Here is a 13,969-nt window from a genome sequence, read left to right on the forward strand (position 1 = left end):
TTAACGCTATCGAAATTTGACAAATAACAGTACAGGAAAGTGTAAAAAATATACAATACACATTTGATTGAGAGAAGAAACAGACAGGAGTTGAAAAAAATTATTATTAAATACACCTTCAAGTTACAATATCCAACTAAACTTGTTTTGATGTTTATTACATCTGCCTTTCTCAACTGTAATTTGTCAGTCTTCAATTATGTATTTGTTTTTTCCTTACCTTAATACTGATTGCAATATGCATACTTTTTGTTTCATGAAAATATGATATGAAAATGCATGTCAAAAGTGGTATTCACAGAACACACTTTATATTATGCGTAAAGTATTGCATCTATGCTAACAAATCTAACACATTTTACCCAAATAATTCAAGATTTTGTATGATCCCAGAAAAAAAAAAAGTTTTTTTATCAATCTTGGAGCAAATAACGGAACTTTGAACAAATAAAACTTAACATTACACAAGTTGATAGAAATAAAAGGAATTCAATTGAAATGAATTCAATTTTATGACTGTTACATAACATTAAGCATCATGAACACTCCAAAATGAAGCTGGCAAAAGAAATATAAAGCATTTTTGCTTAACATCAATACTTTCTTTAGTTTATCAGGATACATGAAATTTTTTTTAAACTATTATTGACGAAATAAGATATTCTTTGCAGAAACATTTTTAGTGTCAAGTAAGCTAGAGTGCAAGTGCTCAAATATATTTTGACCCTCTCAGAATAAAACACGTGGCAAAGAAGATAAAAATGAAATGAAATTAAAAAAAAAAAAAAAAACATTTCAAAATTCTCTAGCAAATTTGTACAAAGATCAAACCAATACAGAGATATTTATATTAAGCTAGAAATGCATAAAAATAAAAAAATAACTGAATCTTAATATAGAATTAACTTATCTTATTCCTAAATAAGCAATAAAAGATAGATAGGTACTTTATTTACGTCGCACTAGAGCTGCACAATGGGCTATTGGCGACGGTCTAGGAAAACATCCCTAAGGATGATTTGAAGACATGCCATCGCAATTTTGATCCTCTGCAGAGAGGATGGCTCCTCTGCTTTGCTAGCCCGATGACCTCAGAGTTTAACGAGGTCCAATACCGCTCACTCTCGGTCCCTACGCAGGCTTATCAAAGTGGTCACCCACCCGCTAACTGACGGCAGCCAGTGATCCTTATGAAGTTGATTATAAACAAAGAAGTTTTCACTTACCGGAAAATAAAGAGTAGTTTTCAGATCCTAATTAGAACGTCTATATTTCTTGAAACAAGCTTCAAAATTTAATCCCTGTTAACAAAACCAATTTCTTCTACATTGTCACGTTTCCCTAAAAATGTTTTCCAACTGGTGAATGCGCGCTCATACTTTGAGCAAGTTATTTTGAGCAACGTAGCTTTGTGTAATGTGCGACTCGTCGGCTAAATAAATTAATTTTGCTATCTTGCCGGGGAAAAATTTGACCAATTATTAAATGGTTTCTGTCCACGTGACTTTTACTTCCTCTTTTTTTTAAAAACAATTTTTATTTTTGATCAAACAACCCAGGTAGCAAAGCGATATAGTTTAACATTATAAAGATGCAATAAAATACTGCCGAGCTAGAAAACGCTAAACTCCAGAATCCAATCTTCTAATATGAATGGGTGGTCTAATGTAAACAATAACAAGCGCCCTTAAACCGGAAGAAATTTAGAAAATTTCCGGTGTATCCCTCCGCTTATGTTATGACTACGAGGCGATGTGTGAACAAGCCTAATATTCTATGCAGTTTTGTTATTGTAATTTGGGTTCAAATCTAAACATAATTGTACCATTCATAAGAGCTTTCAGAAATGTATTGATTCTCAGAGGTCGTAACCCTTATGAAAATTTAAGGTATATTTAAGGTTGATTTGAGGTATTTTTGAGGTATTAAGGTTGTTTTGAGGTATATTTGAGGTATATTTAAGGTTGTAGAGAAAACAGCAATAAAAATTATACCTCGTAAAGGTTGTAATTAAGGTGTACGAGGTTGATTTATATATACTTCAGCTTGTTTTGAGGTTGTTTAAAATTCACTTCAAATCAACCAGACTGATAAGGAGATTTTTAAGGTATACCAGGTTTATTTTCTTACACTTGTAACAAAAGAGGTATTTTTTAAGTATAAAAATTTTTACCTTATTTCAACTAACGATAAAAAGGTATTTATTGAGGTATATGAAGTCATTTTATTTATACCTAAGCTTATTTTGAGGTTGTTTTAAATTCACTTCAAATCATCCAGACTGATAAGATGATTTTTAAGGTATACGAGGTTGTTTCTCTTACACTTGTAACAAAAGAGGTATTTATGAGGTATAAAAAAAATCAACCTTATTTCAACTAACGAGAGTGAGGTAATTACGAGGTATAAAAAATATACCTTTTTTCTACTAACGATATTGAGGTATTTATGAGGTATAAAAAAATATACCTTATTTCAACTAAAGAGAGTGAGGTATTTATTGAGGTGTTGAGGTCGTTTTATTTATACCTAAGCTTGTTTTAAGGTTGCTTAAAGTACACTTCATATTAACCTACTCACTTCCCAGAGTTCCATGCGAGCCGGCAAATGGCGTGTGTGTTGACAATCGAAAGTCTATTCGAAATTCGGTAAGTGTGCTTGACATTTATTAATTTAGTTTTATCACTTTTAATCAAATATACTTCAATTTTGAAACTTAAATTTCATTATTTTTGTTTTAACGACGCGTCCTGATCTTAAATAATTTAAATTGGAGGATATTCTTAGAGGCTATCGTTGTAGGCTTAGCAATAAGAGAGAATAACCGAAATATTTCTCGTCACTGTTTTAGGTAACATTACTGGTGAATCGTTATAACATGCACAGTATATTTTATTGTTTGTAGTTCAGTCAAATAGAATTATTCTTTTTATTTTGCTTAAATGTGTATGTTTTAACGTAGCAGTATGCACGCTGATTAATTGAGAAAAATGTTCACAATTTCTCTTATAAATAAATCATTGGAAATTGAAAGATTTTTAAAATAGCGATTTTGCTTTGAAATTCTACTATAGCTGTATGCTTATCGTTTGGATATTTGTTGTAAAGTTTATATATATATATATATATATATATATATATATATATATATATATATATATATATATATTTTACAGAGCTTATCCACAGTTCCCTGATATTACTGAGATGGCCTAGGCAGTAAATAGCACATGCGCGGTGGCGCAGAAGAAGAGACAAGCAAGCTACTGCTCAGCCTTCCCCTAGGATATAGCTCTGAATTTATACCTAAAAGAAAAAGTAATCTCTCCTAATAAATTATAGAATATATGTAATTGTTGATTACAATAGTTTGCTAGATATTTGATAATTGAAAACTAGTAACCGTACTAGCTCACTTCTTTATGCTTGATCACAAAACTGCTATTTTCACTACATGTTATTTTCTCGCATTTTACCCACGTTAATTATTTACTAAGCAGATTGTTATTACTTATTAGAATATTGGGCAGAATGAAATTAAATCCGATTTCAAGTTTATATGACAATTTGTTTCAAGGTTATGAGCTTTTTCATGCAGCTGTTTATGGTTCACTACTTCAAAAATGTGCGAATTTCGGAAATCTTAAATATTTTAGAAATAAGTCAGTATAGTATGCAATTTTAATCCTGAATTGAATAAAATCAATTGCAAATAAAAACATTTATTGTTGAAAGTAATATGCATTATTTTGAGTTTCATCCTATGGGATGTGTATTTATATTTAAACAAGTGTTTGTAACAACTAACTATTAGTTTTATTCTGCTCGGTATTATAAGTTATATAGGAGATATTATACTCAACTTATTTTAAAAGTATTATTTCAAATCATTCTCTCTTAGACATTTTCCTCACATAAAATTACTCACAACTTTAAAATAAATGCTCCTTATCAGCTTGTAATTTGTTCTATTCGACTGAGTGTAAAAAAAGAATAAAAATTGGCACATAACTTTAAAATTTTAATTTATTAAACGATTGTAGGTTCTTGATTACATTGATTAAAAATTATTAAAATAACTATTTTTTAAGAAACTCTGATGTGATTGACAATAACATAAGTCCTTTTCAGAATCAGCGTCAAAAATTTAAAAAAAAGCTGCTAGTTTCATGAAGTCTGACAAAAAGTTGAAAAATATAGACTAGGTTTATTGAGTTTAAAGATTTTTAAAAAAGAAAGGGAAGGAAATCTAATTATTAAACTTACAAGTACCATAATGTTACAGATGTATAGAAAAATAAAGAGTGTTAAAATTGCATAATAAGATTGGAATTATACAGGGTGTTTATAAAGTCCCGGACCCATTTTGATGTTTAATAACTCATAAAATAATAAAGATAGATTAGAATTAATAACATTAATAGTTAGATAGACTCAAAAAGTTTCATGACCCTTGTCAGTGAACTTCCATGTGTGACCCCTTCGTCGCACGGAGAATATCAAGTCGATAGTCAATTTCACGAGAGGTAGCTTTCTTTTTTACAGAAAAGACAATCTCATCAGTCGTATACTTAGACATGTTGGAAAACTTCATATTTCCACAACTAGAAGAGCTTCAGCCACATGTCTTTTGGAAACAAGATGGTGCACCACCTCATTGGGGTATCATCGTTCGTAGTTCTTTGAATAACCATTTTACAGGAAGATGGATTGGGCGAGGAGGTCCAATTCCTTGGCCACCCAGATCACCTGATATAACGCAGCTGGACTTTTTTCTTTGGGGATTTATAAAGGACAATGTTTACAGGAGGATCGTGTCGAACATTGATGGCCTAAAAGCCAGAATTACAACCGCAATAGCCTCTGTGGATGCCGACATGCTTGCCGCTACCTGGCGTGAAATTGACTATCGACTTGATATTCTCCGTGCGACGAAGGGGGCACACGTGGAAGTTCATTGACAAGGTTCATGAAAGTTTTTGAGTCTATCTAACCATTATGTTATTAATTTTAATCTATCTTTATTATTTAATGAGTTATTAAACATCAAAATCGGTCCGAGACTTTATAAACACCCTGTATATTTGAATTTCTGTAAATGTTGTTAATGGTAATACTGTCTTCAGTGTATTTTATTTTGTGGCTGTGATACATGTCATGCTTTTTAGCTACGAGGATTGAATAGAAATGGCAGAAGATATTTATCTGAAAAGGAAAATTAAATTCATCCAGTTAATTTAAATGATAAAAAAAAAATACTTTCTAATATTTTAAGACCTGCCACTATTATTGTAAATATGACTTTCTTACTAATTTATATTTTTTTTCCTTTTAGGTTCCAATAATTACAAATTTCAACATGTAGACGGAAACAGTATTTAAAATAATTTTGTTGGTTTGTAAAAAAAGTGAAATTTTAGTTTTAAATAAAAGTACTTTGAATTTCAGCTGACTAATTATTTAAATTTGTAGTTTTATAGCTTTAAAAATTCAAGCACCTTAGACAACTATCTTCTAAAAATACGAGTATGAGTTCCCATAAATAATTTTTACTAACTGTAGAATTTGGATAAGTGTTATTTTAAGATGATTTAAATCAATCTATTAAAATTATAGAAGAATTATGCATTTGAAACTTTCTTCTATAGCTTAACAAAAGAAGCAATTACTGCCGAAGGTTTAATATTAAAAATTTCAGGTTGATAAATGATCTCTACTAGTGAAAAAAATGCAATGTACATTATTCTTCATATAATATATATAATATCGTATATATATTATATTTTTATATAGTGAGTCTAAAAATTAATAAACTAGGTGGTCCGTATAACACCTCACCTTCGTAAGTGCTAAAAAAGAACATCTTTGGTTGATAAATTAATGCTTCTAAAAATACAAAAATATATACTTGAGGTTACGAAATAATAACTTAAGGTAGAACATGGAACACATGGCGCTAATTAAAAATAATCTTTCCAATTGTTGAAAATACACTTCAGGTTGATTTATAACAACCAGAAGTGTAAAATGGCCCACCTTAGGTTGAAAAATATATACCTCTACAAGCATAAAATTATATACCTGAGGTTGAAGAATAATTACCTGAGGTAGAACAAAATACATTTGAGGTTGATTTATAACAACCAGAAGTGTAAAACGACACACCACAGGTTGATAAATATATACCTCTACAAGCATAAAATTATATACCTGAGGTTGAAAAACAATTACCTGATGTCGAACAAAATACACCTGAAGTAGATTTATAATAAGCTGAAGTGTAAAATGACACACCATAGGTTGAAAAATATCTACCTCTACAAGCATAAAATTAGATACCTGAGGTTGAAAAATAATTACCTGAAGTTGAACAAAATACACCTGAAGTTGATTTATAATAACCTGAAGTGTAAAATGACACACCTTAGGTTGTTGAATAAATACTTCCACAAGTGTAAAAAAATATACTTCAGGCTGAAACATATATACCTTTGGAGGTATATTTAAGGTATATTTGAGGTTGATTTTGAGGTATTCATTTGCACCCTTTTCAACCTTTACGACGTATTTAAATAACAACCTCCTTTATACCTTTAAAATATACCTCGTTTATACCTCATTTATACCTCGATTTTTTCATAAGGGCTAGAAGTATAATTATGTTGGATGGTGCGCTTTTTCAAGCTTAGGTCTAGAAATCAATCGGAAGAAGTAACTTGGAAGCCTTACGATGAATTTTAACCTCTAGCACTATCTGTACTTAACTTTACATGGTCAAACATCCATACAACTGAGAAGAAGGGGAGTGGGAAGGGTCGAGACATGGAACCGGTTTTCTCCCCAGATGGCGATCGCGAAGAGCTAGATCCTATTTAGATTAGTTTGTGTGAAGTGGCGCTGTTGTCAATGTCGGCAAAATAACGGCGGGGATATTTTACCGGTTATCGGTGCAATAACCATAGCCTTTTTTTTTCATTACAAATCTTCGCGCGTGTGCAGGAGATTTGGTTTTGACAACTTGCCTGTCAAAGTTTTTTCTTCCGATTATTAATTATATTAGTTGTTTATGTATGCGATATTTGCTAAATTTATTAACATGGGCGCACATCTTTCACCTTACGGTTTAAAACCTGTTCTTGAATGCTCTGGTGAAGAAGGTGCCGGCAAAGGTTTGCGATATGGGGCCACTGCTATGCAAGGTTGGCGCAAAAATCAAGAGGTATAAATTTAAATTTAGTTTATCTTTTAAACGATTTTAATTTTTCAAGTCAAAGAGCAAAATAATATTCATGGTCGTTAGTATGACATTGGATTTCGAGGAGTTGAATTGTCAGTGTAATTTTTAAAACTATTCCATGATCAAAGTTTCTTGAGCATGCATATTTTTTTAATAAAAATTTTATACTTTTAATGTGAACAGCTTTTCTTAAAATAAAGTTTGATTCCATCCAATCAAAATGCAGCACACGAACGGATTTTCAGAACAGATTTTTTTCGTTGAACTGAACGTTTGTTACAATCCTTATTCTAAGGTGACAAATTGGTATATATATTATTATTGAACCTTATTTGTCACTTTATTTTTTAGCAATTGTTTTAAATTGAAAAATTATGCAAATAACTGTGTTTAAATAAAAATATATTATATACCCAATATTTTCTTCAGTTTCAAATAATGATTCATACATTCTTTTTCTTCATGATTTTTTATTTATTGTGGTTTTATACTTATTTCTGCAAGGTAATTTTTAAAAAAAAATTGATTTGAAAATTAACAAAGTTTTAATTTTTCAAGTTCAAATGATTAATTGGTAACATACAATATAAATTGTTTATTTACTCCAAAACAAATTAGAAATTTAATGAAAAGGAGATGCGGTGCACATTTTCAAACCTATACGTTTGCTGTAAGAAATAACCCTGGTAGTAGCTTTCGCTGAATTGAATTACGTTACAGAGAAAAAATCTTCAACGTTCTGAATAAATGAAGTCAGTTTTCAACTCAAAACTCTAGGTGAATTGTAAAATCAGAAAACATTTTTTAAAATAAATTATTCTTGGATTAGTTTTTATTTTTTATGTATAAGTAGATACACTAGCTGCATATTTAATAAACAGTGGCGTTAATAACACCTCAGCAACTCCTATGTTGCGAGAGAGTGCACAAGGACTTCCATAGTTAATCCAAGTGACTTTTTGATCTGAGGTTATTATCAGATTTCCATGTATTTTTTAAAATCCTGATCTTTTTAATACAGTGTAACGACTCACAGTTTAGAACTGTGCGAAAGGTAATCACTTTTGACTTGCTTTATTTGTATCAATATTATCATACTATTTTCTAAGTACTCTTGTTGTCTAAGTGCATTTATCTTAGTTTAACTCCTAACCATAGGCCCAATTTTTCAGGGGGCACAAGGTTTTTGAGGATATATATTTCTATAAGCACAATGAAATTTACACATAATATCTATACACAACATGAAATAATGTATAATAATCTCCCACTATTACGAATATTTTTTGCATAAAATAGTTTTGAACATATTCTAATGAAACATGTAAAAAAAACTTACATTTAGGGTGACCTGGGGTAATTCCTGATCAAAAAATGCAAACATCTATTTTGTAAAAAAACTATTCAAGATAAAATTTTAATATTTATTGGAAGTTTGGGGCTATATGAGATGAGTCCTATGCCACCTTCTTTTGTTTGAAAATCTAATTAGAATTTAAAAGATTTTAAGTTTTTAGCAGGGTTGAGTTTTTGACGTCAAAAAGTGGTTTTTGACATGACAAGGGTATAATACTGGTTTAAACCGTCAAAAATGTCAAAAACTAAAGTTTGCCAAAAAAATATATAAACTTCAAAACTACCAACAGTTGCCATGCATTATATTGAAATTTAATTATACTATAGGTAATCAGCAGGTTTTAAAATATTTTTTAATTAAAATTAAGGTAAAATAACAGATTTAAAATCTCAGAAATTTATATTCAAATGCATGTGCAGAAAAATTTTGCACAAAATTTTTTTAAATATTTATACAGTGCCCGCCGTTTATTAAAATCACTTTCGTTTTATGTTCTTTTGATTTTATTAAGTGGCTGATTTTATTAAGAGGCGATTCAACATTTGAAAAAAAAAATAAAAAATCTAATTTTTTGCATTCTAAATGCACACACTTTAAAAGCTGAAATAATGACAACGTTAATGTTTCATTTTAACTAATTTAATTATTTTAATAAAGTAAAACCCTACATAAGATTAAATTGCAAATAGTAACCGATCAATGGTTGCTTGAGTTGCAGTACTTAAAATTAACTTTTCAACATCATTTGAGAGTTTATAGTTTTCGATATTTCCTCCTCTTTGTTCTAAGCTTGCCGCAATACATTAAGTGTTTTTCTGACTTCCATTGAAGATGGCACTGATGAGTTTATTTCATCTTCTGAGTTTGATTCCTCCATTTCTTGATTGAAAATAACTTTGAAATTTTTGATATCGGTAACAATTTCAGAATCAGATTTTTCTCCTGATGATTGCAGGTTATCGTCAATAGCTACGGAACATGCGCACAGTTTTTGGAAATCTATTCATATTCTCTGTTAAGATAGATAACAAAAGAAACTTCTCTCCCTTCTATGGTTCATTCAATAAAAATTAAGATAAGAATTCGACCCCCTGTTGAATGAGATAGGTTTCTCCAAACTTCATTCAAGTCAAGGAATTGACATTGATTTCTATGAACTCGCCGCTTACCACCCACACTTTTCCTTAACTCTTACACTATGAATATCGCAGGAAAATGATAACCACACCAGTTTCACAGTAACTTGTGAGTAACTGTTGCTTCTTCTAAAAAAGTCTTTAAACTAAACTAACTTTAAACTAAAATAAAATTTTATAAATAAGAACAAAAAAAGCTGAAATATTGCACTTTTGATTTATTATGTAGTCAAAATTTTGATTTTAAAAAGCGGCGGCATTGATTTTATTAAAGGATGCTTTTAACATGTATTAATATTGTAACGATTCGGTTCTTGCCGATTTTACTTTATAAAGCGGCTGATTTTATTATCCAGTGATTTTATTAGCGGCGGGCACTGTATTTTGAAAAAAAAAATTTTTTTTTTGATACTTAAGAAAATTAAAAGTTTATTACTATGCATTTTTGACATATAAGGAACATATAACTAATATTTATAAGGAACTTACAAGTTATGTTGTATAAATACAAACTTGATACAAGTGTATGAAAAATTTTTTTAATGTTATACCGAATATCTTTATTATCCAGTATGTTAATTTGAATTTAACAGTAGTTATATTTGTTAATAATGATAAATATAATTCATATTGTTTATTATATATATTTATAATTATTACACTTATCATTTTAAAACAATTTTTATCTCTTAATTTTTTTTTCTCCACTTGTATTAAGAATACAAATAATGCATATCTTGAAAGCAAGAAGTAATTATTCAACAGCTGAATATTTAGATATTCAACAAAGCTATATCATATTCAGCAAAATGAAATTCACAAGTATTTGGATAAACTAAATTTTCAGCATAGTAAATGAATAGGCTGAATATACTGTAAACCGACACTAATTACTCTGTGTATTTAACAGAAAGCACTTAAATTTGTATTGTCTTATGTTAAAAAGATTAAGAAGATTTAAAAGAATATTAAAAAGATTTTTCTTTAAAAGATGTCTAATGTACAAAACTGCTAATGTTTATCTTTAAAAATGTCTAATTTTTAGTATAATCTATACTATACACTAAATTTGGTTATAAATAAATTTCTTAATAATATCACTGCAGATTTTCAATAACACATGAAAATGAATACATAATATTACAAAAGATGTGAGCTTTCAAAAGTACAAGATTTTGGTTACTATTCAAAATATGAGTGTTTCTTCAAAATTTTAAATTTATTTTTTCTAGAACATATTTAGAAACACTATCCTTTATAAAAAATATATAAATTTTATGTATTAATTAAATTTCACATATGAATATAGGTTTTTGACATTTTTGACGTGACGGTTTAAACCATGGTTTAAACCAGTGTTTCCCAAAGTGTGGTACGCGTACCCCCGGGGGGACGGGAACAGTTTAGAGGGGGTACGCGTTCTTATGCGAAATATCTTGGAAGAAACAAAAATTTAAAAAAATTTTATTCAAAAACAAAGCTAGCCATGAAGATTTACGATTACGTATTTTTCTATTGGCTATTTTTTTGCAGAGTTGTGGTGTCAACAGCCAGTTGTAATTTTTAACTTTTGTGCAATTTTTTTATTGTTAAAAAATACATTCATTTTTTTATCAGTGGTACACAGCGTTACGAAAAATTTAAAAGGGGTACACTAAAGTCATAAGTTTGGGAAACACTGGTTTAAACTGTCAAAAACTGTCACATGTCAAAAACCTGCCAACCCTGGTTTTTAGTGATCAGGAATTACCCCTGGTCTTGATCATTTCTGGGGTAATTACTGATCACTTCTGGGGTAATTACTGATCACCAGCTTTTATTGTAAAGGGGCTGTTTAAAAATAATTATATAATGGTAATTAACAAATAAGACATCAAGATCAAACAAATAAACAAAAAAGATATGTTTAAGCAGCTAATAAAACAATTTATTTAAAAGCAAGAAAGATAAACACTTTAAATTTTCCAAAAATCTTTGCATCGTGCCATACATTGTAGGCAATCAGCCAACTCATTCTCATGTTCTGCAGAAATATAAGAGAGTTCCCACATGGGTTACTTTTGCTGGATTTTTTAACTTCATTAAGTGAAAGTGTAAAGTTAAGTAAGGTATGTCAACTCAATAGCTCTGGCAGCAGCTTTCACACTGAAATTTTCCTTTTCAATCATTAAAAGAAATTCACTGATTTTGCTTTCTAGAAGCTTAGTATCCTTTTCAAGTCAATAATTTCTCACCATATTTATACTAGGCTAATTTATAAACTTAAAAATTATTCTAACAATGTACGGACATAAAATTAAGATAGAAGCATGGTAAAGCAAACCAGAGATGGTGCAAATCAGAATACAGTCTTGTATACAGTTAAAAACAAATTTTGTGATGACAGTTAAAATATATTTCATAGTTGTTCCACTTAATAAATATGAACTGTTATTTAAGAAAATACAATTAGCTACTTATTAGCTATCTTATACACTATTTTTTAAGAAGAAATGACAATGATCAGGAATTACCCCAGTGATCAATAATTACCCCATCTGTAGGGGGCAACATTTGATATTGTTTCCTATAATCAATTATAATGTTTACAGTAGATATGAAACAATTAAACAAAAGCTAATTCTACTTTTATATCAAAGAAAAAGAAAATAACTCAAAATATTTATTATTAAGAGAAGGAAGGGGATCTTTGCAGAAATGTGCACATTTTGAAACCCATCTTTGAAATGGAAAATACAGAAAGCAGTTTAAAAGATACTTATTTTGTTAGATTAAACAAAAAACTATTATTAAGTAAATGTAGTTATACTTTAGTAAAGTGTACAAGATTTCTTGTCCATGTCTCAAATTTAAAAAAAAATTTTTTTTTTAAAAATAAAACTTAGGTGATCATTATTTACCCCAGAAACAGAGTGATCGTGAATTACCCCGGGTCACCCTAAATTAAATAGTGAAAAAATGATATTTCGTTAGAAATTGATTTTATTGGTAACAATTATAAAAATATTGAAATAATCTCTGTTTACGTAATCATTTCTGTTTAAAATGAATCATAATATAAACTTTGTGCTTAAAACATGCTTTAGTTGTTTGCTGCTATAAAACAAAACTTTCTTTATATTAAAAAGTTGTGAGAGCCTCTTGCACTTCTGTTTTGGATAAGAAACTTGAAATCATGAAAGTGTTTGTTGAAAATTGTTCAGAGATTACCATGAAATAAAAGCATTTATAATTAGTCTGAGACTTATAAACTGCTTAACATGTAGCGAAAAATTTCATGCACGTCACTTTGCAGGCTGGGGAAATCTTTTAGTGAATCTGTAAATTACTTCTTTTTAAAAACTAATTCCTATTCTTCTATATTGAATTCCATGGGATATTGCACTTTAAAAATTAGCTCAAAATTTCTTGTAAGTCCTTGAATTTGGAATAAAGGTCATGAAAAATTTAGTGACTGGTAGATAGTGTAACTCAGTGAAGTGTTTTTTTTATCCCTAATTTATCTGTAATATTTATTTTTCTTACTCTATTCTGCTATTTTTACGCTTTTGATTTTCATTCTTTTCTAAATCAAGAGTTTAAATCTAAGAGTTCTATGATATTACCTCATTAAGCTGCATTTTAGAATGAACTTATTTAAATCTGTGTCTAAATTTATTTACCCTTAAATGTTTGGTGCAACAAACTGTTTCTGTTAACTCTAAATTAACTGTTAACTGTACAAAAAGTAGCCGATCAAAAAATACGTATTCTATTCATGGCTAGCTTTGTTTTTAGATAAAATTTCTTGAAATTTTCGTTTGTTGCAAGATGTTTTGCATAAGATCGCATATCCCTGCTAAACTACCAGCCCAGGGGTACGCGTACCACACTTTGGGAAACACTGATCTACATCATCAGGATAATTGTTATGTAGTCATAATTAGATATTTTGAGATAACCAATAAATTTTTAACACATAAATGTTTTTTGTAGGACGCATACAAATGTGAAGTAGATCTTGTTGATGACTTCAATTATTTTGGTGTGTTTGATGGGCATGGTGGTAAGTAATTTCTATCTTCAAATTTATTATAATAAGTTTGCTTAAGTAAACATATTTTTCTTAATTACACTTTTTAGCATTATATACATTTTACTATTAAAATATAAAATGTATTAATTCTAAAGTGATAAGTTACTTCTGTGGTCAGCCCAGGAACCCTGTGGCAGAATTTTTTTCTCTGCGACAAACCTCTA

The 13,969-nt window shown here is 29.4% G+C and overlaps 1 protein-coding gene across 1 annotated transcript in view; it reads left to right on the top strand.

The window, feature by feature from the left end:
* The first annotated feature begins 6,885 nt into the window (after positions 1-6,885).
* The window catches only part of LOC107449513 (putative protein phosphatase 2C 6), a 37,393-nt gene continuing 30,309 nt past the window's right edge, over positions 6,886-13,969 (top strand). The window contains exons 1-2 of the mRNA XM_087156158.1: positions 6,886-7,219; positions 13,706-13,775. Of these exons, the coding sequence (XP_087012284.1) occupies positions 7,067-7,219; positions 13,706-13,775 (223 nt within the window). The 5' untranslated portion in view covers positions 6,886-7,066. The remainder of the gene's footprint in view (positions 7,220-13,705; positions 13,776-13,969) is intronic.

Source organism: Parasteatoda tepidariorum, chromosome 12 (genome assembly GCF_982258835.1).
Source record: "Parasteatoda tepidariorum strain Cologne lab strain chromosome 12, Ptep-v5.0, whole genome shotgun sequence".
Taxonomy (NCBI): Eukaryota; Metazoa; Arthropoda; class Arachnida; order Araneae; family Theridiidae; genus Parasteatoda; species Parasteatoda tepidariorum.